The sequence below is a fragment of the Dama dama genome, chromosome 19 (assembly GCF_033118175.1).
Source record: "Dama dama isolate Ldn47 chromosome 19, ASM3311817v1, whole genome shotgun sequence".
In the NCBI taxonomy this organism is placed as follows: Eukaryota; Metazoa; Chordata; class Mammalia; order Artiodactyla; family Cervidae; genus Dama; species Dama dama.
The window spans coordinates 87540706-87568141 of NC_083699.1; the positions used below are offsets into that span (position 1 = coordinate 87540706).

A 27436-nucleotide genomic window follows, 5' to 3' on the forward strand; every position below is an offset into this window, starting at 1 on the left:
TCCTGAATTGCACATCATCAGAGTATAACCACTCTCTAATCTGGCTTGGTTTCAAACTCTAGGATTCCTCTTCCTCACTCCTTAAATCTTTTTTACTCTTGACTTTCAGTCACTTTCTTGATGTTGTCACAATTTTTGGTGATTTCAAAATACACATAGGCAGTTCTTCCAAAATACTGATGTAAATCTACCCTGTACCACTTCCCTACAATCTAGACACCCCATAGCTCACTTCCTAGTAAATATCTCCACTGAATATGTAACAGGCAGTTCAAATGACATATGTCCAAAATTGAACATATTTTTTTCTGTAGATACTATCCTCAAGGTTTTTCCAATTTCAGAAAGTAACAATTTCATTTTTTTTTGCCCATGTCCTAAACCCTCAGGTTATGATAGAATCTCTCTTACCTGTTACATGAAGAAATTCTGTTCTCTGTCTTCAGAATGTGTCCAACTATGTGCCATTTTCACATCTTGCTGTTACTTTAATGTAAGGTACCATTATTTCTTGTATAAATTACTGTACTGCATGAATGCAGTGATTTTTAACTATTTGTTCTTGACTGTACTCCTGGAGTTTGGAAGGTGCCTGATACATAGTAAGCACTTAATACATGTTTGTTGAATGAATAATGAGTGACTAAATTTTTTTCTATCACATCTGGAGAACTTCTCATTCATTATCTTTGTGAATAATGGGGCTTTCGGTTCTTTCAGAACAGTCTACAACAGTCATATAGTAGAAATACTCCCTGCCTGATAATGTCTCTTAGTCTTTCTTTCATATTTTATATGTTTTTGACTTTCTTACCTTTATGAATGATTTATATAGCTCAGTGTTTCCAGTTTCTTTAAAATTTTTTAAAAATTTTATATTGGGGTATAGTTGATTTACAATGTTGTATTATTTTGCAGTGTACAGGAAAATGTTTCAATCATACATATGCCTGTATCAATTCTTTTTCAGATTCTTTTCCCATATAGATTATTGCAGAATACTGAGTAGAGCTCCCTGTGTTATACAGTAGGTCTTTGTTGAATATCTATTTTATACAGTAAAGTGTATATGTTAATCTCAAATTCCTAATTTCTTTCTTCCTCCTTTCCATTTGGTAACCATAAATTTGTTTTCTAAGTTTATATGTCTGTTTCTGCTTTGCAAGTAAGTTCATTTGTATCTTGTTTTTAGATTCCACATTTAAGTGACATCATATATTTGTCTTTATCTGATTTACTTCACTTAATAAGGTAATCTCTAGGTCATCCATGTTGTTGCAAATGACTTTATTTCATTTTAAATGACTGAGTAATATTCCATTGTTACTTTACTGACTTCCCTTGTGGCTCAGACTGTAAAGAATCTGCCTACAATGTGGGAGAGCTGAGTTCAATCCCTGGGTCAGAAAGATCTCCTGGAGAAGGGAATGGCCACCCACACCATTTCTTGTCTGGGAAATCCCATGGGCAGAGGAACCTGGTGGGGCTACATGTGGTTAATAAGGGATTAATCTCCAAAATACAAATAGCTCATGCATCTCAATACCAGAAAAACAAACAACCCAATCAAAAACTGGGCATAAGACCTAAACAGATATTTCTCCAAAGAAAAAATAAACATGGCCAAAAAGTAAATGAAAAGATGCTCAAATAACACTATAATTATTAGAGAAATGCAAATAAAAACTACCATGAGGTATCACCTCACATGGGTCAGAATGACCATCATTTAAAAGTCTACAGAGAGTTGGACACAACTGGGTGACTAACACTTTTCACTTTCATTCCATTGTGTATGTGTACCACATCTTCTTTGTTCCTCAGTTAATGAACATTTAGATTGCTTCCGTGTCTTGGCTTTTGTAAATAGTGCCGCAATGAACACTGGCGGGGCCGGGGGGGCATGTATCTTTTTGAATTAGTTTTCTCCAGATATATACCTAGGAGTGGGATTGCTGGATCATATGGCAGTTCTATTTTTAGTTTTTTTAAAATTCACTTTTTGTTTTTTTCAATTAATTAATTAATTAATTTTGCTTTACAACATTGTATTGGTTTTGCCATACATTGACTTGAATCCGCCATGGGTGTACATGTGTTCCCCATCCTGAACCCCCCTCCCACTTCCCTCATCATCCCATCCCTCTGGGTCATCCCAGTGCACCAGCCCTGAGCATCCTATATCATGCATCGAACCTGGACTGGCGATTCATTTCACATATGATAATTTACATGTTTCAATGCCATTTTCCCATATCATCCCACCCTTGCCCTCTCCCACAGAGTCCAAAAGACTGTTCAATACATCTGTGTCTCTCTTGCTGTCTCACATACAGGGTTATTGTTACCATCTTTCTAAATTCCATATAGATGCATTAGTATACTGTATTGGTGTTTTTCTTTTTGGCTTACTTCACTCTGTATAATAGGCTCCAGTTTCATCCACCTCATTAGAACTGATTCAAATGTATTCTTTTTAATGGCTGAGTAATATTCCATTGTGTATATGTACCACAGCTTTCTTATCCATTCGTCTGCTGGTGGACATCTAGGCTGCTTCCATGTCCTGGCTATTATAAACAGTGCTGCGAAGAACATTGGGATACATGTGTCTCTTTCAATTCTGGTTTCCTCAGTGTGTATGCCCAGCAGTGGGATTGCTGTGTCATATGGCAGTTCTATTTCCAGTTTTTTAAGGAATCTCCACACTGTTCTCCATAGTGGCTGTACTAGTTTGCATTCCCACCAACAGTGTAAGAGGGTTCCTTTTTCTCCACACCCTCTCCAGTATTTATTGCTTGTAGACTTTTGGATAGCAGCTATTCTAACTGGCATGTAATGGTACCTCCTTGTGGTTTTGATTTGCATTTCTCTGATAATGAGTGATGTTGAACATCTTTTCATGTGTTTGTTAGCCATCTGTATGTCTTCTTTGGAGAAATGTCTGTTTAGTTCTTTGGCCCATTTTTTGATTGGGTCATTTATCTTTCTGGAATTGAGCTGCAGGAGTTGCTTGTATATTTTTGAGATTAACTCTTTATCAGTTGCTTCATTTGTTATTATTTTCTCCCATTCTGAAGGCTGTCTTTTCACCTTGCTTATAGTTTCCTTTGTTGTGCAGAAGTTTTAATTTTAATTAGGTCCCATTTGTTTATTTTTGCTTTTATTTCCAATATTCTGGGAGGTGGGTCATAGAGGATGCGGCTGTGGTTTATGTCAGAGAGTGTTTTGCCTATGTTTTCCTCTAGGAGTTTTATAGCTTCTGGTCTTACATTTAGATCTTTAATCCATTTTGAGTTTATTTTTGTGTATGGTGTTAGAAAGTGTTCTAGTTTCATTCTTTTACAAGTAGTTGACCAGTTTTCCCAGAACCACTTGTTAAAGAGATTGTCTTTTCTCCATTGTATATCCTTGCCTCCTTTGTCAAAGATAAGGCGTCCATAGGTGCATGGATTTATCTCTGGGCTTTCTACTTTGTTCCACTGATCCATATTTCTGTCTTTGTGCCAGTACCACACTGTCTTGATGACTGTGGCTTTGTAGTAGAGACTGAAGTCAGGCAGGTTGATTCCTCCAGTTCCATTCTTCTTTCTCAAGATTGCTTTGGCTATTCGAGGTTTTTTGTATTTCCATACAAATTGTGAAATTATTTGTTCTAGTTCTCAGAAAAATACCGTTGGTAGCTTTATAGGGGTTGCATTGAATCTATAGATTACTTTGGATAGTATACTCATTTTCACTATATTGATTCTTCTGATCCATGTACATGGTATATTTCTTCATCTATTTGTGTCTTCTTTGATTTCTTTCAATAGTGTTTTATAGTTTTCTATATATAGGTCTTTTGTTTCTTTAGGTAGATTTATTCCTAAGTATTTTATTCTTTTCATTGCAATGGTGAATGGAATTGTTTCCTTAATTTCTCTTTCTGTTTTCTCATTGTTAGTGTATAGGATTGCAAGGGATTTCTCTGTGTTAATTTTATATCCTGCAAATTTACTATATTCATTGATTAGCTCTAGTAATTTTCTGGTAGAGTCTTTAGGGTTTTCTATGTAGAGGATCATGTCATCTGCAAACAGTGAGAGTTTTACTTCTTTTCTAATCTGGATTCCTTTTATTTCTTTTTCTGCTCTGATTGCTGTGGCCAAAACTTCCAAAACTATATTGAATAGTAGTGGTGAGAGTGGGCACCCTTGTCTTGTTCCTGACTTTAGGGGAAATGCTTTCAATTTTTCACCATTGAGGATAATGTTTGCTGAGAGTTTGTCATATATAGCTTTTATTATGTTGAGGTATGTTCCTTCTATTCCTGCTTTCTGGAGGGTTTTTTTTTTTTAATCATAAATGGATGTTGGATTTTGTCAAAGGCTTTCTCTGCATCTATTGAGATAATCATATGGTTTTTATTTTTCAATTTGTTAATGTAGTATATTACATTGATTAATTTGTGGATATTGAAGAATCCTTGCATCCCTAGGGTAAAGCCCACTTGGTCATGATGTATGATCTTTTTAATATGTTGTTGGATTCTGCTTGCTAGAATTTTGTTAAAGACTTTTGAATCTATTGGCCTATAGTTTTTTTTTGTGGCATCTTTGTCAGGTTTTTGTATTAAGGTGATGGTTCACAGCTGAATTCTACCAAAACTTGAGAGAAGAACTAACACCTATCCTACTCAAACTCTTCCAGAAAATTGCAGAGGAAGGTAAACTTCCAAATTCTTTCTGTTTTTAGTTTTTAAAGGAACCTCCATGCTGCTCTCCATAGTGGTTGTACTAATTTATATTCTCACCAACCACAGGAGACTTCCCCTTTCTCCACACCCTCTCCAGCTTTTATTATTTGTAGACTTTTGAATGATGGTCAATATGACCCATGTGAAGTGATAACTCATTGTAGTTTTGATTTGCATTTATCTAATAATTAGTGATATTGAGAATTTTTTCATTTGCTTTTTGGCCATGTTATTTTTTCTTTGGAGAAATATCTGTTTATCTTATGCCCATTTTTTGGTTCGGTTGTTTGTTTTTTGGTATTGAGCTGCATGAGCTATTTGTATTTTGGAGATTAATCCCTTGTTAATCACTTTGTTTGAAAATATTTTCTCCTATTCTGTGGGTTGCCTTTTCATTTTGTGTATGGTTTCCTTTACTGTGCAAAAGCTTTATGGATGATTTATCTAGTTTAGTGTTCCCATTTTCAATTCTGTCTAAAATTGTTTAACCCGTTCATTGTATTTCTCACTTCCATGTTTACATATTTAATCCCTAGAAATTTTCTTTGGTTTCCTTTTAGAGTTGCTGTATCTTTGATATTTTTTCCTTAGCTACGCTTATGTTGCTCTCTTTTGTGTCCTCAAAACATATCAATTTTATTTAACATATTTTATATATGATAATTCATCAGTCTCAGTCATTTGAGGGATTGGTTTTCCTTTTCTTTGTTTTGGATTATTTCTCATTTTTTTCTTACTTATGGTCGTTTATTTCATTAAGTGTTCTTTGGACTATGAGTTTTGATTTTGGACTATGAGTTTAGAATCACTGGAAGGTCATCTCTGAGAATATACTTAGCCATGAATATAAGGTATATTCTCTGAGAAAATTAGTTTTACATTTGCCAGGTTAACCATCTACCAGAGAATATCTTCAGATTTTAGTAAACTGTCAGCTTCCCCTACCTGCTATTCTGTTTGATTCTACCTTGATCCAAGACTGAGACAGTTACATTTATGTCCCATCTCCTTTTGTGTTGTGAAGTTTTTTTTTTTCCCTTTTGCTTGTTAGATTACCTACTGGAGGTATTTTTTTTGAAGCCTGGGATTTTTTTTTTTCAGGGCTTTGTAACCACTGACTTTTATTTTCTCTCCCTCATTAATTGGCCATTAAAACCAAAGCTCTAGGTCATCATAAATGATAGGTGTCCCCTGTGTACCTTCTTGTTTTAGCATCTACTTTCCTTCCTGGGTTTCAGATATGTCATCATTTTTGGCCTTGGAAGATTTCTCTTACATTTTTGTTGTTGTTCAGTCACTCAGTTGTGACTGACTCTTTGTGATTCCATGGACTGCAGCACGCCAAGCTTCATTGTCCTTCACCATCTCCTGGACCTTGCTCAAACTCATGTCCATCAAGTTGGTGATGCCATCCAACCATCTCGTCTTCTGTGATCCCCTTCTCCTCCTGCCTTAAATCCTTCCCAGCATCAGGGTCTTTTCAAATGAGTCAGTTCTTCACATCATGTAGCCAAAGTATTGGAACTTCAGCATCAGTCCTTGCATTGACTATTCAGGACTGATTTCCTTTCAGATTGACTGGTTTGATCTCCTTGCTGTCCAAGGGACTCTCAAGAGTCTTCTCAACACCACAGTTCAAAAGCATCAGTTCTTTGGCACTCAGCTTTCATTATAGTCCAGCTCTCACATCCATACATGACTACTGGAAAAACCACAGCTTTGACTAGATGGACCTTTGTTCGCAAAGTAATATCTCTGCTTTTTAATATGCTGTCAAGGTTGGTTATAGCTTTTCTTCCCAGGAGCAAGCATATTTTAATTTCATGACTGCAGTCACTATCTGCAATGATTTTGGAACCCAAGAAAATAAAGTCTGTCACTGTTTCCATTGTTTTCCCATCTATTTGCCATGAAGTAATGGGACAAGATGCCATGATCTTAGTTTTTTTAATGTTGAGTTTTAAGCCATCTTACATTTTTACTAGCTGTGTTATACCTTTAAAAATATTAAAACATTTTTTTGTGGGACTTTCCTATTGGCCCAGTGGTTAAGAATCCACCCTCCAATACAGGGGATGCAGATTTGATCCCTGCTTGGGGAAGTAAGATCCCATATGCTTCAGGGTAACTAAGCCTGTGCACTCCAACAAGAGAAGCCCCCCATGTGCTGCAACTAGAGAAAGCCTGTGTGCCACAACAAATAGCCCACATGCCCCGATGAAGACTCAGTGCAACTAAAAAAAAAAAGTCATATTTTTAAAAATCATAAAAAATAAAAATATTAAAATAAGTTTTATCCATTAGTTTCAAGAGTGTTCTTGAGGATATTTTGGACTCTTTGGTTCACATATTGCTAAAAATGGATGCCCGCAGTTATTTCCAATGTAGATTATGAGGCTCTTGCAACAGAAGATACAGTTTTGCAAAGAGTGACATCTTCCCTCTTTACAATAATCAGATAATTAGGTTGGGACTTGAGTCTGATTAGCTGCTATGTTATAGTGCATAAGAAGGATGGATTGTTGAGTTGGGGACAAGATGATAGTACAGAAAGATATCGTCTACTGGAGGCAGAGAGCAATGATAGAAAATATTAAAGCATATTAAATAGAGATGTCTACTTTGAAAAGAAAGACATATAGGGTTATTGTTATCATCTTTCTAAATTCCATATATATGTGTTAGTATACTGTATTGGTCTTTATCTTTCTGGCTTACTTCACTCTGTATAATGGGCTCCAGTTTCATCCATCTCATTAGAACTGATTCAAATGAATTCTTTTTAATGGCTGATGTACAGAACAGAATTTTGGACTCTGTGGGAGAAGGCGAGGGTGGGATGTTTAGAGAGAACAGCATTGAAACATGTATGTTATCTAGGATGAAACAGATCACCAGCCCAGGCTGGATGCATGAGACAAGTGCTCGGGCCTGGTGCACTGGGAAGACCCAGAGGAATGGGTGGAGAGGGAGGTGGGAGGGGGGATCGGGATGGGGAATACATGTAAATCCATGGCTGATTCATGTCAATGTATGACAAAAACCACTACAATATTGTAAAGTAATTAGCCTCCAACTAATAAAAATAAATGAAAAAAAAAATAAAAAGAAGGACACAAGCTTTCAGGGACCAGAAATAGAATAGAAAATCCAATCTCTGAATGGACAACTGATATTTTGATGTATTTGTGGCACTGAAACTAAAATACATAATGGGAACTGGGATTTCTGTTACTTCGAAGGGGCTGAAAATCAGCCCATTGCCAATCATGAGAGGTTGAAGAGGCAGTGACTAGTATTTCAAGGTTGTACCTGTGGTTGATCAGGAAAGATAACTGAAACTTTGAATGGCCAGTTGTGATTTGTGACACATAATTGCTTGGGGATTAAACCTGTGACTTTCTAGAATTCCAAAAGCCTTGACTATGAGTTGTGCTCCACTAGAAAGTGGAAACTATAAGAAAATATCACTGGGTTGTAGAAGATGAATTCTTACTCAAAATGCACCCACCAGTCAAATTACCAAGTACATGGGGGCAATCCAAAGTAAAAAAAAATAATAGGAGATTTTATCTGTGAGGAAATTGAATTACAGGAGCCATTGATTAATGTTTTAAAAATTTCAAAACATAAAGGGTAGAATAATATCCATGAAACAAAAATAGGAGTTTATAATACTAATTGGGCAAGTTTTGAAGAAGAATAAAGGAAGTAAAATCTTGACAAAATTCTTTGAAATAAATGTTTTTGTGGAATTATAAACAGAATACTGAAAACTTGATGAAAGGATTAATTGGATTTAAAAATAGAAAGTTGGAATTGATAAAGCATACAGCACATGACCTTAAGATGTTAAGAGTCATGGGAGATTGAACAGTGCCATTATTTGTCTGATTGGATTTGTAGATATGGGTATATGTGGGTTATTGCAAGAGACAGAGCCTAAGATTTTGTGGAAGTTCAGGCAAGATAATTTCTCATATTGATGGTTAACTAAACCCATCAAGCCAAATAAAAATAGCATCTACCTCTAGATATGTTACAGTCAAGCTACAGGATGCCAAAGGGAAAAAAACATTTTAAAATGGGCTAAAATGTCAAAAAAATACTTAGGAATAAGCCTGGCCAAGGAGGTAAAAGACTTACCTGCTGAGAACTATAAAACGTTAATAAAGGAAATTGAAGGTGATTGAAAGAAATGGAAAGATATTCCATGTTCTTGGACTGGAAGAATTAATATTGTTAAACCAGCCATACTACCAAGCAGCGTACAGATTTAATGGGAGCCCTATTAAATGATCCATGACATTTTTTTTACAGAACTAGAACACATAATCCTAAAATTTATTTGGAACCATAAAAAAACCCAGAATTGCCAAAGCAATCCTGAGGAAGAAAGAACAAAGTTGGAGGAATAACCATCCCAGACTTCAGACAGTAACACAGAACTACAGTAATCATAATAACATGGTGTTGGCAAACAGACATATGGATCAATGGAACAGAATAGAGAGCCTAGAAATAAATCTAGACACATATGTTCAGTTACTCTTTGACAAAGAAGGCAAGCATATATAATAGAGAAAAGACAGTTTCTGCAGCAAGTGACTTAGGGAAAGCAGGATACCTGTATGTAAATCAGTGTTGAAACAGTCCCTCACACCATACACAAACTCAAAATGGCTTAAAGATTTAAGATATGACACCATAAAACTCCTAGAAAAGAACATAGACAAAATATTCTCTTACATAAATCATAGCAGTGTTTTCATAGGTCAGTCTTCCAAGGCAATAGAAATGAGAGCAAAAATAGACAAATGGGACTTAATTAAACTTATAAGCTTTTGCATAGCAAAAGAAACCATAAAGAAAATGAAAAGAAAGCCTACAGAATGGGAGAAAATATTTGCAACTTATGTCACTGACAAGGGCTTAATTTCCAAAATATAGAAACATACTATACAACTCAAAAACAAAAACCCAAACAACCCAATCAAAAAATGGGCAGAAGACCTAAAAATACATTTCTCCAAAGAACACATACAGAAGGCCAAAAGTACATGAAAAGATGCTCAATATCACTACTTATTAGAGAAATGCAAATCAAAACTACAATGGTGTATCACCTGATACCAGTGAAAATGACCATCATTAAAAAGTCTACATATAATAAATGCTGAAGAGGGTGTCGAGAAAAGGGAACCCTCCTACAGTGTTGAAAGGAATGTAAACTGGTACAGCTATCATGAAGAACAGCATGGAGATTCCTTTACTTATTTATTTATTGGCAGTGCTGGGTCTGTGTTGCTGCTCAGACTTTTCTCTAGTCAGGGTGAGTGGTCTTCTCATTTGGTGGCTCCTCTTGTTGTGGAGCACAGGCTCTAGGTGTAGGGTCTTCAGTAGTCGTGGCTCATGGCTCAGTAGTTGTGGTTCCTGGGCTCTAGAGCACACACTCAGTCATTATGGTGCAAGGGCTTACTTGCTCTGCTGCATGTGGGTCTTCCCAGACCAGGGATTGAATCCATGTCTCCTGTATTGGCAGGCAGATTCTTTTCCACTGAACCCCCAGGGAAGCCCAGGAGGTTTCTTAAAATATTAAGAACAGTTGCCATATGGTCCAGCAATCTCACTCCTGGGCAAACATCCAGAGAAAACTTGATTTGAAAAGACACATGCACCCCAGTGTTCATGGTAACACTATTTAAAATAGCCAAAACATGGAAACAGTCTAAATGTCCATCCACACATTAATGGATAAAAGAGATATGGTATATGTATACAATGGAATACTACTCAACCATAAAAAGAATGAAATAATGCCATTTGCAGCAATATGGATGGACCTTGAGAGTATCATATGAAGTTAAATAAGTCAGAGAAAGACAAATATCATGATATCACTTATAAGTAGAATCTAAACTATGATACAAATGAATGGATTTACAAAACAGAAACAGAATCAGAGACATAGAAAACAATCTATGCTTACCAAAGGGGACAGTGGGTGGGGGAGGGATAAATTAGGACTTTGGGACTAGCAGATACAAACTACTATATATATAAAGTAGATAAACAATAAAGTCCTACTGTATAGTATGGGGAACTATGTTCAATATCCTGTAATAAACCATAATGGAAAAGTGAAAGTCACTCAGTCATGTCCAATTCTTTGCAACCCCATGGAATTCTCCAGGCTAGAATACTGGAGTGGGTAGCCTTTCCCTTCTCCAGGGGATCTTTCCAACTGAGGGATTGAACCCAGGTCTCCTGGGTTCTGAGCAAATTCTTTACCAGCTGATCCACAAGGGAAGCCCAAGAATACTGGAGTGGGTAGCCTACTCCTTCTCCAGCAGATCTTCCTGACCCAGGAATCAAACCAGGGGCTCCTGCATTGCAGGCTGATTCTTTACCAACTGAACTATCAGGGAAGCCCCAAACCATAATGGAAAAGAATATGAAAAATAATATATATATCTGAATCACTTTGCTGTACACCAGAAACTAACACAACAATGTAAATCAACTGTACTTCAATAAAAATAACAAAATTTTTAAAAATGCTAAAATGAACAACTGAATCAAATAGAAAAGGAGTAACAACTTAATTGGCAGAGACCTCTTGCCTGCAACAACAACAATAAAGAATGACAGAACAGTGGAGTAATATCTTTAAAGTACTTTAATGTCACATTAAAATTAGGAATGAATATATAATAAAACATTTTCAGTAACAGACTAGGAGAGTATGCTATGCAAAAACATGTTGAGATTTACAAAACCAAGATAGTTTACTATAATATGATACAGTGTAAAGAACAATTTTTAAAGGATATTCTTCACTGAGAAAACTGAGGCTAGACTGAGAGTGGAATGTAAGAATAAAATGGTAGAGAAGAAATGGTAAAGCATGTTGGTGTATATAAATAGTAATATATACAAAAATACCATTAGATTTTATCTTTTATAAAAATGTGAAGCAAATGTAGTAATAAATTAATGTTTTAAAAGAACTTTGATATAAGAAAAACTCGAGGTAGAATTCTAACTGGAAGAGAACCTCCTCAGGTTAAGAGGAAGCTAAGAACAAACATCATGCTATTATGTTTGGCAGCCATCATACTATTTTGCAGTTTTCCAAGGGAGCAGCTCCAAACGCCAGGAGAAAAAAGCTCTGGCTAAATATCTTTATAAATTCATGAGAAAACATATAAGGAAGGAAATTAACAACATGAGAAATCTCCAGCAATTTCCTGTTTGGGGGAGCAATAGGGTAGTAACCGTATGGTGCAAGAGAGAGTAGAATTTGAGAGAAAATAATTGATGCGAAAGGAAAGGGAATGGAGAGGCCTGAGAATGATGCGTAAAAAAGTCCAGACGTCTGAAAACACATTGTCTGGTATCCCTGGACAGATTTTCCATTTCAAAGATGAAGTCTAGAATCTGCTTTCTCTTCTTGATGCCTTCTCCTGCCACTATAGCCTGTCTGGAGGGGAAAAGAAATTGTTGGTACAAAGCACATGAGATGCTTAATTTCCAGGTTGTAGGACTTTCAATGTAAAGGACACTGGGAAATCCATTGGGCCGGCAGGATGGTAGCTAGAATTGTGTGCTTGTGGACCGGAATGTAGTTCATTCTGGAAACAGACATCTCCGAGCCTTGCGCGCAGGACCGTGAGGGCGCTGGGGGCGCTCATGAGGGCTCGGACTTGGAGAGGGCGGTAGAGGTTGGAGTGGTGAGTCGGGAAAGGGCTCTAGAAGGTGCACGTCCAGGTGGTCGTCGTGGTGAGAAGAGCGTCTCTCTGGACTAGGGTTAGGCGCTCGAGGCCAGAACTCTGGGAAGAAGCCCTGTGCGTCGGAGCGCCACACCCTGGCGGCTGGGCTGCGGAGCCCAGCGATGAGGTCGTCTGCCACATCCATCCCAGGTGACAGGAAGTCAGCGCCCGAGTCGGCGTCGTCCGCGTTGGCCTCTTCTTCGCAGGCGACCTCTGGCACAGCTGCGCAGAATCCCGGTTCCAGAGCCGTGTACTCCCCGGGAGGGCTCAGGACAGCGGCCCGTTCAAGGACCTGTCCCGACGGGCCTTCCACCCTCGAGCCCAAGAGAGCCTCGGGGACCAGTGTGAGGATAAAATCTCCGAGAGCCACCTGCAGCACGGACGTGGGCTCGGGCTCCAGTACCAGATCTACGTCGTCCAGGGGCAGATGCAGGGCACAGCCAGCGGGCAGAAACACCACGCGTGTGAGCGCGCCTGCAGCCGTGGATCCTGTCAGGTTGTCCACGCTGGGCGCCGTCTCGGATTCGGACTCCGGGCGCGCGCGCTCCTCCGTTCGGCGGCGCTTGGCAGGGCCGGGTTCTCCGGCCTGGTTTCCCCATCGGTCCGAGGAATAAGCACCGGGGCTTCGGGACCTGCTGCCCATCAAGTTCGACCGAAGGACGGCGCTTCTGGGGCCTGGCAGAGGGCAACGAGGCGCTCAGTCCTGCACGCTGTGACGCGGTGCGGGCCAGCTGGGGCGCAGGCCGGCGCGGTGGTGGCGAGTCCTCAGAGCTCCGGGGCTGCCTCCCTGTTTTCTTGCAGGCCAGGCTTCTAGGGGATCGGTGTCAGGCGCTCGGCTGAGCCTCTCCCGTTCTAGTCTTCAGCACCTCACACCGATTAGTCAGAGCACCAGACGGCCAAAGATGTTGCAAGTGACGCCAGAGGAATCCTGGTCGTAAAATGTCACGCAGAGCCCTGCCCCCGGAGGCTCCGCCCCCTCGGAGGCCCCGCCTCGCAGAACTCGCGGTATCTGTGCTGCCCAATAGTCAGGGCTGTAGTTGGTAGATCACAGTAGGGAACTACCTTTATAGTCCTCCAGGGGGCAGAATACTTGTGTGCCGCATTTTTAGAGAGAGAAAAAAGGATACACCAATAGTAGAACTGTAAATATAGTTACCTTTAAATTAATGTTTTCCTTTGATTTCAGGCATGGTAGAGAAAAAAACCATGGTAGGCTTCCTTGGTAACTCAGATAATGAAGTATCTGCTTGCAATGCAGGAGACCCGGGTTCGATCCCTGGGTCGGGAAGATCCTTTGGAGAAGGACATGGCTATCCCCTCCAGTATTCTTGTCCCATGGACAGCGGAGCCTGGAGGGCTACAGTTCATGGGGTGGCAAAGAGTCGGACATGACTGAGTGACTAACACACACACAGAGAAAGACAACCACTCAAATAGACCACCCCGTTGGCAGCATAAAACAGACCTATCTAAATGCTCCTTGAAAATCCTTTAAAGCTTGTTTTCTGAAGAGTAAATAGAAAATACTCATATCTGTTTAGGTAAAGTTCTGTCTTAATATTAAATAAAATATTTGTGGCAGTTTCTTCCTAAAGGTAAAAGCCTGTTAAAGAACTAAAACTATCTTGGGATAATTAAATTGTTTTATTGAGTATTTACTATGTATCACTCATTCTACTGAGTTTTGAAAAACAATCATTTCTCAAATGTGAGCTCAATACTTTGTTGAGGTATGACTGACATACAAAAAGCTATACTTTTAAAATATATACAACTTGAGTTTGTATGTAAGTATACACTGGTGAAACTATCACCACAGTCTAAGCCATAAACGAACGGGCTTCTCTGGTGGTGCGGTCGGTAAAGAATCTGCTCATAACGCAGGAGATCTGGGTTCGATCCCTGGTTTGGGAAGATCCCCTGGAGGAAGGCATGGCAACCCACTCCAGTATTCTTGCCAGGATAACCCCCACAGACAGAGGAACTTGGCGGGCTGCAATTCATTGGGGTCGCAAAGAGTCCGAGGAGACTGAGAGACAGCATAGCACAACATATAACTATGAAATGCAGAAGTTTCTTCCTGCCGTCTTTGGAAAAAAAATGATTTTTTTTTTTGGTCTTCACAACAGAGTAGTCAAATAAGTTTTAAAAGTTAGTATGTACCAAGTTTATGTTAGATGTTTAGGTGTCCAGTGCAGACTTATCTGGTTTTAAATCATGAACTCTTAACTCATATATTTATCACATACACCTAGGACTGCAGTACTAATTGATTCTATGTGTGCCTTTTCAAGCTAATAGGTAATGATTTCATTTTTTTCCCCCAAAATATTTTTCATAATTTACATTCCTGTGAGCAGAGTATATTTCCACTTGACTGCATCCTTGCGAACATTTCTTATTAATAGACTCTTACCTGTTTTCCAACCTAGTATAGTAAAATGTTATCTCACTGTATTTTCATTTTGCATTTATGATTGCAAATGAAGGTGGATCATTTTTCCACATGATTATTGGTCAATATCATATCTAATTCTTTGAAGTATTCCTATCTTCTATTTTTTTTAACCTTTAAAAAATTAGGTTTCAACTCTTCCTCCAGCTTTATGCAGTGCTGATTCTTTCTTCTTCAAAGACCAATTCAGACAGCACTTTATTGAAAAGGGCATTTCTGGCCATTTTATTTGAAATGGCATTCTTGACTTACTCTTTATATCATCCTTCTCTCTATAGCCTTCATAGTAGTACCATAATTTGTAAATAAACAAAATATTGTTTAAAAAACTGAGGCTCAGTCATACTACATACCAGTCACTTATCAAATGTGAGTGTAACAAGTGTCTGTATCAGAGTTTCAAAGATGTTAACACTTGATTCACTGTAATTCTCACTCATTCCACATCTGTTGTAATTTGTGGTAAGTTTAATATTCTCATGGATCTCATCCCTTTCCACCCCCTCTCCCCCAGTCTTGGCTTCTTAGTTCTCTTCCCCTTCAGTACTTTTGTCTTCCTTCCTACTTCATTGACTCAAACTCTTGACATTGTCATTATGAAACCTATTTTGCAGTCATCAGTTAGATCCATTCCATAGGTCCTCAAACTCTGAGATCCAATGCCTGATGATCTGATATGATAATAATACAAATAAAGTGCACAATAAGTGTAATGCACTTGAATCATCCCCAAGCCATCCACCAACCTCGTCTCATGGAAAAATTGTCTTTCACAAAACCGGTTCCTTGCAGCACTGTTTACAAAAGCTGGGACATGGAAGCAACCTAGATGTCCATCAGCAGACAAATGGATAAGAAAGTTGTGGTACATATACACGATGGCGTATTACTCAGCTATTAAAAAGAATGTATCTGAGTCAGTTCTAATGAGGTGGATGAAACTGGATCCTATACAGAGTGAAGTAAGTCAGAAAGAAAAACACCAATACAGTATATTAATGCATATATATGGAATTTAGAAAGATGGTAATGATAACACTATGTGCAAAATAGCAAAAGAGACACAAATGTAAAGAAGAGACTTTTGGACTCTGTGGGAGAAGGTGAGGGTGGGGTGATTTGAGACAATAGCATTGAAACATGTATATTAACCATATGTGAAATAGATGACCAGTCCAAGTTTGATGCATGAAACAGGGCACTCGAAGCCAGTGCACTGGGATGACCCAGAGGGACAGGATGGGGAGGGAGGATGGGGGTCATATGTACGCCCGTGGCTGATTCATGTCAATGTATGGCAAAAACCACCATAATATTGTAAAGTAATTAGCCTCCAATTAAAATAAATACATTAATTAAAAATATTCCTGGTGGCAAAAAGATTGGGGACCACCACTGCATAAGACTATAACTTAACAGTAAACTGTAATCTGCCTTCACTGGTCAAGATCACCTTAATTGTTTTTACAGAACTTGCATATCCTCCAAGCATCATGTAGCCTAAAGAATAAGCTACAAGATCTCCTCAAGACCCCTGTTTATCGGTACCTTTGATGTAAGAGTTTTAAGATGTTTCCCCATATTCTTTTTCTGGAACTTGGAGTCAGCTATTGTCCTGTTTGAACTCCAGCTGATTAAGACTGTTTGGGACTACCCATCCTCCTCCTGGCTTGGGAGAGTGTTTGATCAGTGACCTTTTGATGTCAGAGGGCCCAAAACTCCACCCTCAGAAAATACTAATGCCACCATTTTCTGAACATGCATCCTATGAAACACCGTAGTTTAGTTGCACCTGCCCCAAATGACGAAGTCTCATCTTTTTCTTATTTCTAGTCACGTTTTGCCATGCTTTCTACAACTCAGGCCACCCTAATTCTTTATCCCATATATGTTACAAACCCCTGGCCTTTGGCAAGATTGATTTGAGGTTTATTCTCCTATCTCCTTGCTTGAATGCCTTGAAAATAAACCCTTTCTGCTGCAAATCTCCCATGTCTCAGAGTTTGACTTCCTGCTTATAAGGCAAATGAACATGATTCAGTAACAGTTACTCCAAATTGCGACCTCTCTATTAACAGCTCAACCTCTCTGGTGTAGTTTTGGTCCAAGCGGAGAAAGTGAACCTTTGGTTCAATTGATGGAACTCTCTCCATGAGTGCTGACCTGCTCCAGGGATCGATGTAGAAGTAGATCCTGCAGCAGCTGCTGCTAAGATCCTCTGTACCAAGAGCCCTTTCCTTTTGCACCCCTGCAAGGAGGATCTCCTTTGAGGTGTTCTCCTTTGAGTCTGATGTTAGCTGTGTGTTTGTCCTCAATGATCTTTTCCCACAGAGGTGTTTGTTTCCCCTCTTCTTCTCATGTCTGTCTTTGTCTTGGGAGAGGACCACATTCCCTTGGGAGGGATACTGGCTGTGAGGATTCCCTGAGTCCAGGGCAATGATGATGAGCCTGGATATGAAAGTGCTGAGTTTGTGAGAACAGCCCAACTGAGATGGCAGAAGCAGGGACAGAAGTCACCAGGTGGAGGGCCACATTCTGGCCAGGCCAGGAGCTCCGAATGTCTGCCTGCATTCTGGAAAGCTTTAGGTTTGTCCTTGTGTCTTTTGCAACCTGGCACATGCACCCTCAGTCTCCTGAATGGAATCCCTGTTACTCCCTGAGCCAGAAGTGGGAGAGGTGTGACATTCCAGATGGCTTGCAGTATGCTTTGGGTTAAAGCAGGTGTTCCTTCCCATTTTTTGGAACCACCATCAGCCTCCCCTACCCCAGGCCCCACCCCTGGCCCCATGGTCCCTACTTTCTCTGGCTTTAAGCTCCACTTCCCCACCTCTCAGTAGCCTCTTTCTCAAGAACACAAACATGGTGTCTGCTTCCATCACCTGGAATTACAGAGGTTGGTGCCTCTGGTGTCCATGTTCACCCTATGGAAACTCAGGCTCCCAGCTTAGCCTCAGTGCCCCAGCTCCTGTATACTTTACTAGCACCTTGGGCTTTCCTCATAGCTCAGTCAGTAAAGAATCTGCCTGCAAAACAGGAGACCTGGGTTTGATTCCTGTGTTGGGAAGATGCCCTGGAGAAGGAAATGGCAGCCCACTCCAGTATTCTTGCCTGGAGAATCCCATGGGCAGAGGAGCCTGGCTGGCTACAGTCCATGGGGTCTCAAGGGTCAGACACGACTTGGCGACCAAACCACTACCACCACACCTAAATTACCACCTCAAGGGAACTTGTTTGCCCTTGGCCAGGAACACAGGAGTTCCATCTGTGCAAACCAGTTTTGACCAGTGAAAGTGAAAGTCACTCAGTCGTGTCCTACTCTTTGTGACCCCATGGAATTCTCCAGGCCAGAATACTGGAGTGGGTAGCCGTTCCCTTCTCCAGGGGAACTCCCCAAACCAGGGATCAAACCCAGTTCTCCCACATTGCAGGCGGATTCTTTACCAGCTGAGCCACAGGGGAAGCCCTTGAGGCAAAACTACTCATTTTGACCAGTAGTGCAGGGCAAACCCCTGAATGCTGGCCATGGAAATTTGAGTTCCCCTGTTTGCTTTGTCACCAAGCATGTGGGTTCCAACCTTGATCACCCACTGCCCTTGTACCTGAATGCCTCCAAATATGAGTGAAAACAAGTGGCATGATCTTCCACTCCTATCCAATGAAATCTTTGATAGGGGCTTACATTGAATTCCCAGGTTCTTCGCTGAAGGAATTCTGAGGCATTTTTCTGGGATGTGGGCTAAGAATCTGAAGCTTTACTACAATTGGTCATAGGATGCCACTGACGGCCAATCACAGACCCCTAGCTTCAATAGCCATGGAGAGAGGCCTCATGGAAATGGAATTCTGTGGAAAAGAATTCGATGCTGCCCTAAGAATAAGAGTATACATGACTCAATGATGGAAAAAGGGACAAAGTGAACCAATGTGGGCTGAAAGGATGGGGTGGAAACAGAGTGGTTTCACTGTTGTCGGCAACCATGCACAAGAATTCCCAATTTCAAAGTCAATATGGGGAGTTTCCCCCATGAACACTGGAGAGAAAGCTGAGCCACACCTTCCCTTGGCCACAAGATTGGCGGCATAGATATGCCTTTCCAGTGACACTTAGATCAAAGGCGCTGCAGCCTACATGACCTGGAGGGGATCCTGGCTGGTCTGACTCAGCTCTATGTGTTCTGTGTTCCTGGGCTGCTGGGTTCATCCTTGTGCATGACATTTCCATCATCAGTCCATTGGGCTCTGACAGCTCTGCTCTTGGGTATAGTTTTGGTTCAAGTGGAGAAAGTGAACTTTTGGTTCAGTTGATGGCACTATCTCCATGAGCATTGACCTACTCCAGGGGTAGAAGTAAAAGTTGATGCTGCAGTGGCTGCTGATAAGATCCTCTGTGCCAAGAGCCCTTTTCCTTTGCACCCTGCTCAGAGGATCTGACCATCATTGACTATTTTGGCCCAGGGAGACTTCAGGTTGCCATCATGGACTCACCCCAGATTGGGATTGAAATAAAAGAGGCCTGGTCACTCCTGGGGTGTCAGTGTGAATAGTAATCTACAGGTCCTTGGGACTCGATGGGGAGTGGGTTTTCTGGTAAAGTTTCTGGTAAAGTTTTTCTGCCTCTGAGGTCCACTTTGGGAAACCAGAGCTTGTGAACCTGGATGCCTAGCCCTAGAGTGGCAGGATCATTTGGGGACCCAGTAAATGTAAAGTAGTTCCCTAAAGTGAACTCCCAGCCAGGAAGGTAGCCGTGAAGATGACATGGACCTGCATGGTGACTTCCTGTTGTCTGGGATGGATGCTGCAGGAGGCCTCATCTCTGTTCTCTGTGACCCAGACCCACAGGGCTCGTTCCTAGAGTCCTGGCCTCAGCCAACCAACCGTAGTCCAGAGAGAGGCTCTTCTCACCATAATGACCACCTGGACTTGCACCTGCAGGAGGTCTTCCTTGATTCCACACTCCAACCTCTACCTCCCTTTCATACTCCGGGTCCTGTGGACCACCTCCAGTGCCCTCAAGGTTCTCCCCGCAAGGCACGGAGAAGCCTGATCCTGAAATGAACTGACCTCTCAAACTACACCCCCTACAGGGTTGGGGACCAGATTTGAGTCTTTTGATTATGGCTCTCTGTACATAGCTCACCGGCAAGCATCGCAAGGGCCAGATGACTTTTGGATGCAGGCTACATTGCAGGGTTTTGCATCAGTTGCAAAATCAGCATTTAGCTGACTAGAATGCTGGTAATGAAGCTCATCTGGGCAAAGAAAAACCTCCTGAAATACAGCCTGCTTTCAGACAGTCAGACAGCTGCTTAGGTTTTTCTCTAGGGAGGTCACCCTGAAGTAGCTCTACCCCACTCCCATTCCTAATGTCCCTTCAACCCAAGTCCCATAACTTTTCTCTGAAAAGCTGTCCTTTCCCAGGCACTTTACCTCTGCCCCTCCCCCTCATATTACCATCAATAGAGTAATGTTTAATCTCGTTTACAAGATTTTCTCCCTAGTGTCCATGCTAGTTTATGACAACCACAGCCCAGTGTGAGCTTCTCTGGATGACTGCTATAGTTACTACTGTGTGTGTGTGTGTGTGTTGAATGTAGCCAATATCCACTGATGAGTGTGGACAAAGTATCTGGTGGATACCAAACACAGAATTGTGAAGAGCGATCACGTGCCCTCCTCTTTGTGAATGCTGAGGGTGGCAAATGGTTGAACTCTGTTACTAGGTTTGTGGGTTTTTCATAAAATTTGTGACCCTGTCTCTCTGAAGCCAATTGTTTCCCATTGTTTTATGTTGATATATATTTAAAATAGAAATCTGTCCTTATGTAAAGTCTGTAATTCTCCAGATTCTGTGTTTTTAATCATTTTAAGACCCCAATGGGGGAATTTTCAGTATGACACAGGGAGCACAAATCCAGTGCTCTGTTGCAATCTAGAGGGGTGGGATCGGGTGAGAGGTGGAAGGCAGGGTCAAGAGAGAGGGAACATATGTTTACCTGTGGCTGAATCATGTTGATGTTTGGCAGGAAAAAAAAAAAACCCAGACTATTGTAAAGTAATTAGACTCCAATAAAAAGTAAAAAAGAAGACTTCACATGTGTTTTCTCCATTGTGACTGGCACTTAGAAACAGTTGGTTCTTAGGTTGACCTGTACTTAATCCCTCAGTCATGTCTGACTCTTTGTGACTCCATGGACTGTAGCCCGCCATGCTCCTCTGTCCATGGGGATTCTCCAAGCAAGAATACTGGAGTGGGTAGCCTATCCCTTCTCCAGGGCATCTACCTGACCTAGGGATTGAACAGGGGTCTCCTACATTGCAGGCAGATTCTTTATCAGCTGAGCTACCAGGAAAGCCCTAGGTTGAAATAGTATCCTACAAAACAGCTTCATGTTGGCCATGGCCTTTGGATAGATTCTCCTGCCTGACCGATTAAGACAAAAGTATCTCCAAATCATGAGTGTTGTATCTTTGTACTGTTTACCTGCCTCTTGTCTTTCCTTCTTCCTGTGATTGGACACTCCTTGCCAAGGGCAGAACTGTGGGTTAGGTAGGGGCTTCTGGGCCTCATGCCTGATGTCAGTGGGAATGCTTCTGGGATTACCATGAAGCAGGACCTTTCTCTCCATGATTTGTAAGTGTTCTAGTACTGAAATGATAGTTTGTAGTCTTTGTGATCCTGAAACCTTCAGAGTCTTGTTTTGTGTCTTTGCACTTGAGGACAGAGACTTAGTCAAATTATTTCAAATGTTGGCATTTCATGGTTTGTGGGGACATACACATGCTGGTAATTTGAGGGTCTTTAGGAGTCCATGGAGAAACCTAGCAAAAGAGCCAATGAGAGGAATTTGGGGCTTCAGGAATCGGAAACCTTGAACACCCATGGTAGGTCTTAGGAACTGAAGAAGAGGAGGGATGAGGAAGAGCATTCCAGAAGGGTTTGGTCTAGGGTTTGATGGATGGGTTAATGTATTGATAGTTTGATTGGGTTATTTATTAAAGTGAAGGTGATTCACCTTTTTAGATTAGATTAAGATAGACTACAACTGATTCATCATCTTTCCCAATCCTGGGGCTTTACAACTTATTACAAAGTCAGGGCAGTCATTGCCTGTTTGGAACAATACCTAATAGTTTGCAGATCTTCATTACATACCTATATGTGTCCCTGCCCCCTTTCCTGTCCTAGTTGCTATGGACTCATTTATTTTTCAGTCTGTTTCACTGTTGCACCTGCATTCATCCATATTCTTTTTTACACATTCCATGTTGGTGGTATCATACAGCATTTGTCATTCTCAGTCAGCCTTATATCACTAAGCATGTTAGTGATGCTAGGTTTGTCCAGGTTCCTGCAGATGGCAGAAATTCACTCTTATTCCTGGCAGTATAATATTCCATTTGGTGTGTATGTGTGTGCGTATGTTCCTCCTCTTCTGTATCTTTTTTCTGTAGATGAGTACTAGGGTTGCTTCCATGTTTGGCTATTGTCTGTGCTGGTACTATCAACATCTGGGTTCATGGCTCACTTCTAAGGAGAGTTTTTGTTGTTCTCTGGATGTATACTCAGGAATGGAATGTCTGGGTGACACAGTGTCTCTCCTGTAGTTCTTGGAGGAGCAATTATGCTGCTTTGCATAGTGGCTGTCCCAATTATCATTCCTAGCAACAGTGTCTGGGGATTCTCTATTGCTCACATCCTAAAGAATATTTCTTTTTTGAAGACTTTCAGATTCTAGCCATTGTGACAGTTGTGAGGTGATATGTGATGCTGTTTTGAAATTGCATTCCTCTAATTATTATTGATTTGGAACATCTTTTAACAGGCCTTTTAGGCCTCTGCCTCTCTTCTTTGGACCAAAAAGTGTATTTAGATCTTCTGTCTATGTTTGTATTGGGCTGTTTGCTTGTTTCTTTTTATTCTATGGATATATAGTAACTGTTTATAGGTTTGGATTCATCATATCATTTGCAGATCTTGTGTCCCATTCCATAGGATGTCTTTTTGGGTTTGCCCCTGGTTTCCTATGTAGTGTGAAAGCTTTGAAGTTCACCTAGGTCCCATATGTTTAGGTTTGTTTAGATAACTTTTGTCTTAGGGGACAGATCCATTTACAAAGATATTGCCCCCGTTTATGTCTAACAGCCAATATCTCATTGAAGATTTTAATGGATTCAGCTCTCTCTCATAAGCCTGTAACTCATTTTGAGTTTATGTTTGTTGAAGGTGTGTGGTAGTGTTCTAGTCTCACTGTTGTCCATGTAAGTGTCCAGTTTTGCCTGCAACAAGTGCTGAAGAGACTGTCTCTTGCCTGTTGTGTATCCATGCCTTTTACATGGCAAACTCATTGGCTGTCGCTGCCTGTATATACTCTGGGCTCATGTCTTGGATCTGTATTCTGTTCTGTTGACCTCCATATGTGTTTCTGTGCCAGTACCATGCTGTTTTAATTTCTGTAGCTTTGTAATTTGGTCTGAAGCTTGGGAGTGTTGTGGCTTCAGCCTTCTTTTTCATTGTTTATTCTTTCCTGACTTGCCTTGTCAGGTTGGGTCCTGTGTAGCTCCCTATGACATTTGGAATATTTGTACTTAGTCTCAGAAAAACATCCTGGGTGTTTTCTAGGTATTCCCTTCAATCTCTTGATTCCTTCAGGTAGTATGGTCATTTGAACAATAGCAATCCTTACAATCCCAGAGCTAGGGATGTCTTTCGATATCTTTGTGTCATCTTCCATTGCCTTGGTCAGTGTTTTCAAGTTTTTAGAATACAGTCTTTCAACTTCTTGGTTAGTTGTATCCAAGGTGTTAAATTTTTCTAGAGGTAGTCAGAGATGGGATTCTTCTCCTCTATTTTTTTTCCATTTCAGACAATTCCTTCCTAATGTATAGAAAAGCAGCAACTTTCTGTCTTTAATCTTGTGGATTCATTAGTTAGCACTTGTCATTTTGGGGTGGAGACTTGTGAGTTTTTTCTCTAAGGAATCATACCATTGGCTGTTTTAGTACTTCCCATACATGGTGGGTACCTTTTCTTTCTTGTTTTTGGTTGATTGCTGGGGTTAAAACTTGCAATACTCTGTGTAATAGGAGGGATGAGAGGGGTATCCTTGTGTGGTTTTGGGAGATGGGAATAAAGGATTTGAGGTGTTCCCTTTGAGTGTGATGTTAGCTGTATGTTTGTCCTCAATGGCCTTTATTCCACAAGGTAGTTGTTTCCTCTCCCTCCTGCTGCCTGTCTTTGTCTCAACACAGGGCCACATTCCCTCTGGAGGGGAAGTCACTATGAGGATTCCCCAGGTCCAGGAAAATGATGAGCCCAGATGTGAAAGTGCTAAGGTTGAGAGAAGAGCCCACCTGAGATGGCACCAAGCAGGGACAGGAGCAATCAAGTTGAGGGCCCTGTTCTTCACCAGATCACAGGATCTGAACCCTTGTGTGTGTCCTGGGGAGCTTTGGCATCTTTGTGGCTTTTGCACCCTCCAGTCTTCTGAATGGAAACCATATTTCCAAAGGAAGGAGAGCTGAGAGGCATGGGACTTTCAAAGGTTGCTTGCAATATGCTTCAGGTTTAAGGCAAATGTTCCCTCCCTGCTCCTTGGAACCACAACCAGACTCTGGTCCCCAGCTTCCAGCCCCATGGGCCCCACTTTCCCTTGCTTAAAGCTCCCACATCTAGCTCTTGGTAATCTCTTTCTAAAGAATACAAGCATAGGTCTGCTTTCATTTCCTGGAATTATAGAGTTTGGTGCCTCTTGTGTTCAGGTTCACCCCATGGGAACTCGGGATCCCAGCAGAGCCTCTGTGAACCCAGCACCCATGCACCTGGCCAGCACCTACACTTGAAACATCACCTCAGGGGAATTTGTTGACCCTTGGCCAGGGATAGTGGAGTTTCAGCCATGAGACCCAATTATGACCAGTAGTGCATGGCAAACGCTGAAGGCTGGCCATGGAATTTGGAGTATCTCTGTTACCTTTGTTACCATCCAGCAGGGTTCTGACCTTGAAGACCCACCACCCTGGTACCTGAAACACTCCAATGCTGAAAGGAAAGAAGTGTTTTGACTTTCAACACTGGCATCCAGTGACATCTTTGGTGAGGGGCTTACATTGAATTCCAGGGTCCTTCACTGCAGGAATTCTGTTCTGTTTTCCTGGGTAGCCGGCCAGGAAATCTGAAGCTTTATCCTGATTGGCCAGAAGATGCCTGTGCCCACCCATCACAGACCACTAGGTTCAATGTCCTTGGAGAGAGGCCTGATAAAATTCTGTGGAAAGGAATTCAATGCTACTCTAAGAATGAGAGTATACAGGAAATGCTATGGTGTGAAAAGATAAAAGTGAGCCAGCATGTGCTGAAAGAAGAGGGAGTGGGCAGGGAGGTCTTTTTCTCTTGTCTGCAACCCTGTGACAGTATTTTGCATTCCAAAGACAATGTGGGGTGTTTTCCCACTAGGAACACTGGAGAGAAAGTTGAGCCACACCTATGCTTGGGCAGGAGGACGGGTGCCATAGACAAACCTTTCCAGTGACATATGGATCAAAGGCTTTGCCTTTTGAGTGTGTTGACTGATCAGGTGCAGTTGTGCGGGTTCCTGGATCCTGGGCAGATGGGTTCTTCCTTGTGCTTGACGTTTCCATTATCTGTCCTTTGGGCTCTAAAAGCTCCACCTCTTGGGTGTGGTTCTGTCCTAGCAGAGGGTGTGAACCTTTGGTTCAGTTGCTGGAACTCTCTCCATGAGCACCGACTTGCTCCAGGGATAGAAGTAAAAGTTGATCCTGAAGCAGATGCCGATAACATCCTCTGTTTTAAGAGCCTTTTCCCTTTGCACCCTGCTTGAAGGATCTGACCGCCCCTGACTAGTTCGGCCCAGAGAGACTTCAGGATGCCATCCCAGACTCAACCCCGGGCTGGAGCTGAAATAAAAGGGGCCAGGATGCGCCTAGGCGGAGAGTCAGTGTGAGTAGGGACCTAGAGTTCCTTGGGACTCGATAGGGAGTGGGAGTTCTGATTAAGTTTTTCTGCTTCTAAGGTTCGTTTTTTGAAACCAAAGCACGTGACCCTGGATGCCTAGCCTTAGAGTGGCAGAATCATTTGGGGACCGGGTATTCCTAGGGTAGTTCTCTAGCGGTAATTCTCTAAGGTGAATTACCAGTCATAGTCAGGGCTGTCAATCAGGCAGATTAGGTCCAGCGAGTTCTCGGGGCGGAGCCTGGAAGGGGGCGGAGCCTAGGGGCAGTGAGGTATTTATTGCTGCGCGGGATGCGCTGGCCTCACTTGCAACAACATTGGCCATCACCGGTGGATGCGTCAAGGAGTGGGCTTCGGTGACCAAGGAGCTGAAGCGCTGAACGCAGCTGCCCTGCGTGCATGGACAGTGAGTCTCCCAGGAGTTGGCCCCAGGTATCTGAGGACTCGCTCAGCATCACCGGGTCCTGCGCCCCAGCCAGCCAGCTCCGGTTTGCCTTACAGGTCTTGGAGACCTGTCACAGCCAGCAGGACCCAGCGCCTCGCTGCCCTCTGTCAAGTCTCGGGTGCGCCGTACTTCGGTCGTTGTGATGGGCAACTGGCCCCGCAGTCCTACCGCCTCCCCTGGCGATCTGTGGGGACCGCAGACCGGAGGACCCGGCCCAGCCAAATGCCGCCGAACCGAGGAGCTGGAGTTTCTGGAGTCCGAGTCCGAATTTGAGCCTGAGCCTGAGTCTGAGTCCGATGTGGCACCCAGCCTGGCTGACGGGACGGAGCCCCCCATAGAGTGCCCGCCCACGGCCCAGCTGGTTGTGCCCACTGGCTTTGCCCTGCACCTGCCTCTAGAGCACGTCGACCTGCTGCTGGAGCCGGAGTCCATGTCCGTGGTGCAAGTGTCTCTCGGAGATCAAATCCTCATGCTGGTCCCCGAGGCTCTCCTGCACTCGGACGTGGAAGTGCCGAGGGTACAGATCCTGGAACCGGCTGCGGTCCTGAGCTCTCCCGGCGAGTACATGGCCCTGGAGCCTGAATTCTGCCCGGCTGTGCAAGGGATCGCCTTCCAAGAAGAGGCCAATGAGGACGACTCTGACCAGCACGCCAACTTCCCGCGGCCTTGGATGGATGCTACAGGCAGCCCTGTCTCTGTTCTCTGTGACCCAGAGCTGCAGGGCCCCTTCCTAGAGCCCTGGCGTCAAGAGACCAACCTTAGTCCAGAGAAAGGCTCTTCTCACCATGATGACCGCCTGGACTTGCACCTACGGGAGGCCTTCCACGACTCCCCACTTCAACCTCTACCTCCTTCTCCTAGTCCTGGTCCCGTGGAGCGTCGGAAGCGTCCTCAGGGTCCTCCTTGCAAGGCATGGAGAAGCCTGATCCTGCAATGAACTGACCCCATCCCCACCCGCCGCCAGGCTGGGGACCAGATCAGAGTCTTCCGATGAGGGCTTCATGCACAGTTGCTGGCTGGCAAGCATCTCAAGAGCCAGATGAGTTTTGGATGCTTG

At 42.3% G+C, this 27436-nt stretch overlaps 2 protein-coding genes across 2 annotated transcripts; one reads left to right on the top strand and one right to left on the bottom strand.

Annotated features, from left to right (window-relative positions):
- Positions 1-12367: 12367 nt before the first annotated feature.
- Positions 12368-13153, bottom strand: LOC133074118 (proline-rich protein 23C-like). The gene has a single exon (XM_061168058.1). It carries the CDS (start codon positions 13151-13153, stop codon positions 12368-12370), a length of 786 nt encoding a protein of 261 aa, XP_061024041.1.
- A 296-nt stretch (positions 13154-13449) lies between these two features.
- LOC133074119 (proline-rich protein 23C-like) lies at positions 13450-27316 on the top strand. Its single transcript, XM_061168059.1, has 2 exons — positions 13450-13534; positions 26436-27316. The coding sequence occupies exons 1-2, from the start codon at positions 13450-13452 to the stop codon at positions 27314-27316; spliced, it is 966 nt and encodes a 321-aa protein (XP_061024042.1).
- Positions 27317-27436: the final 120 nt, after the last annotated feature.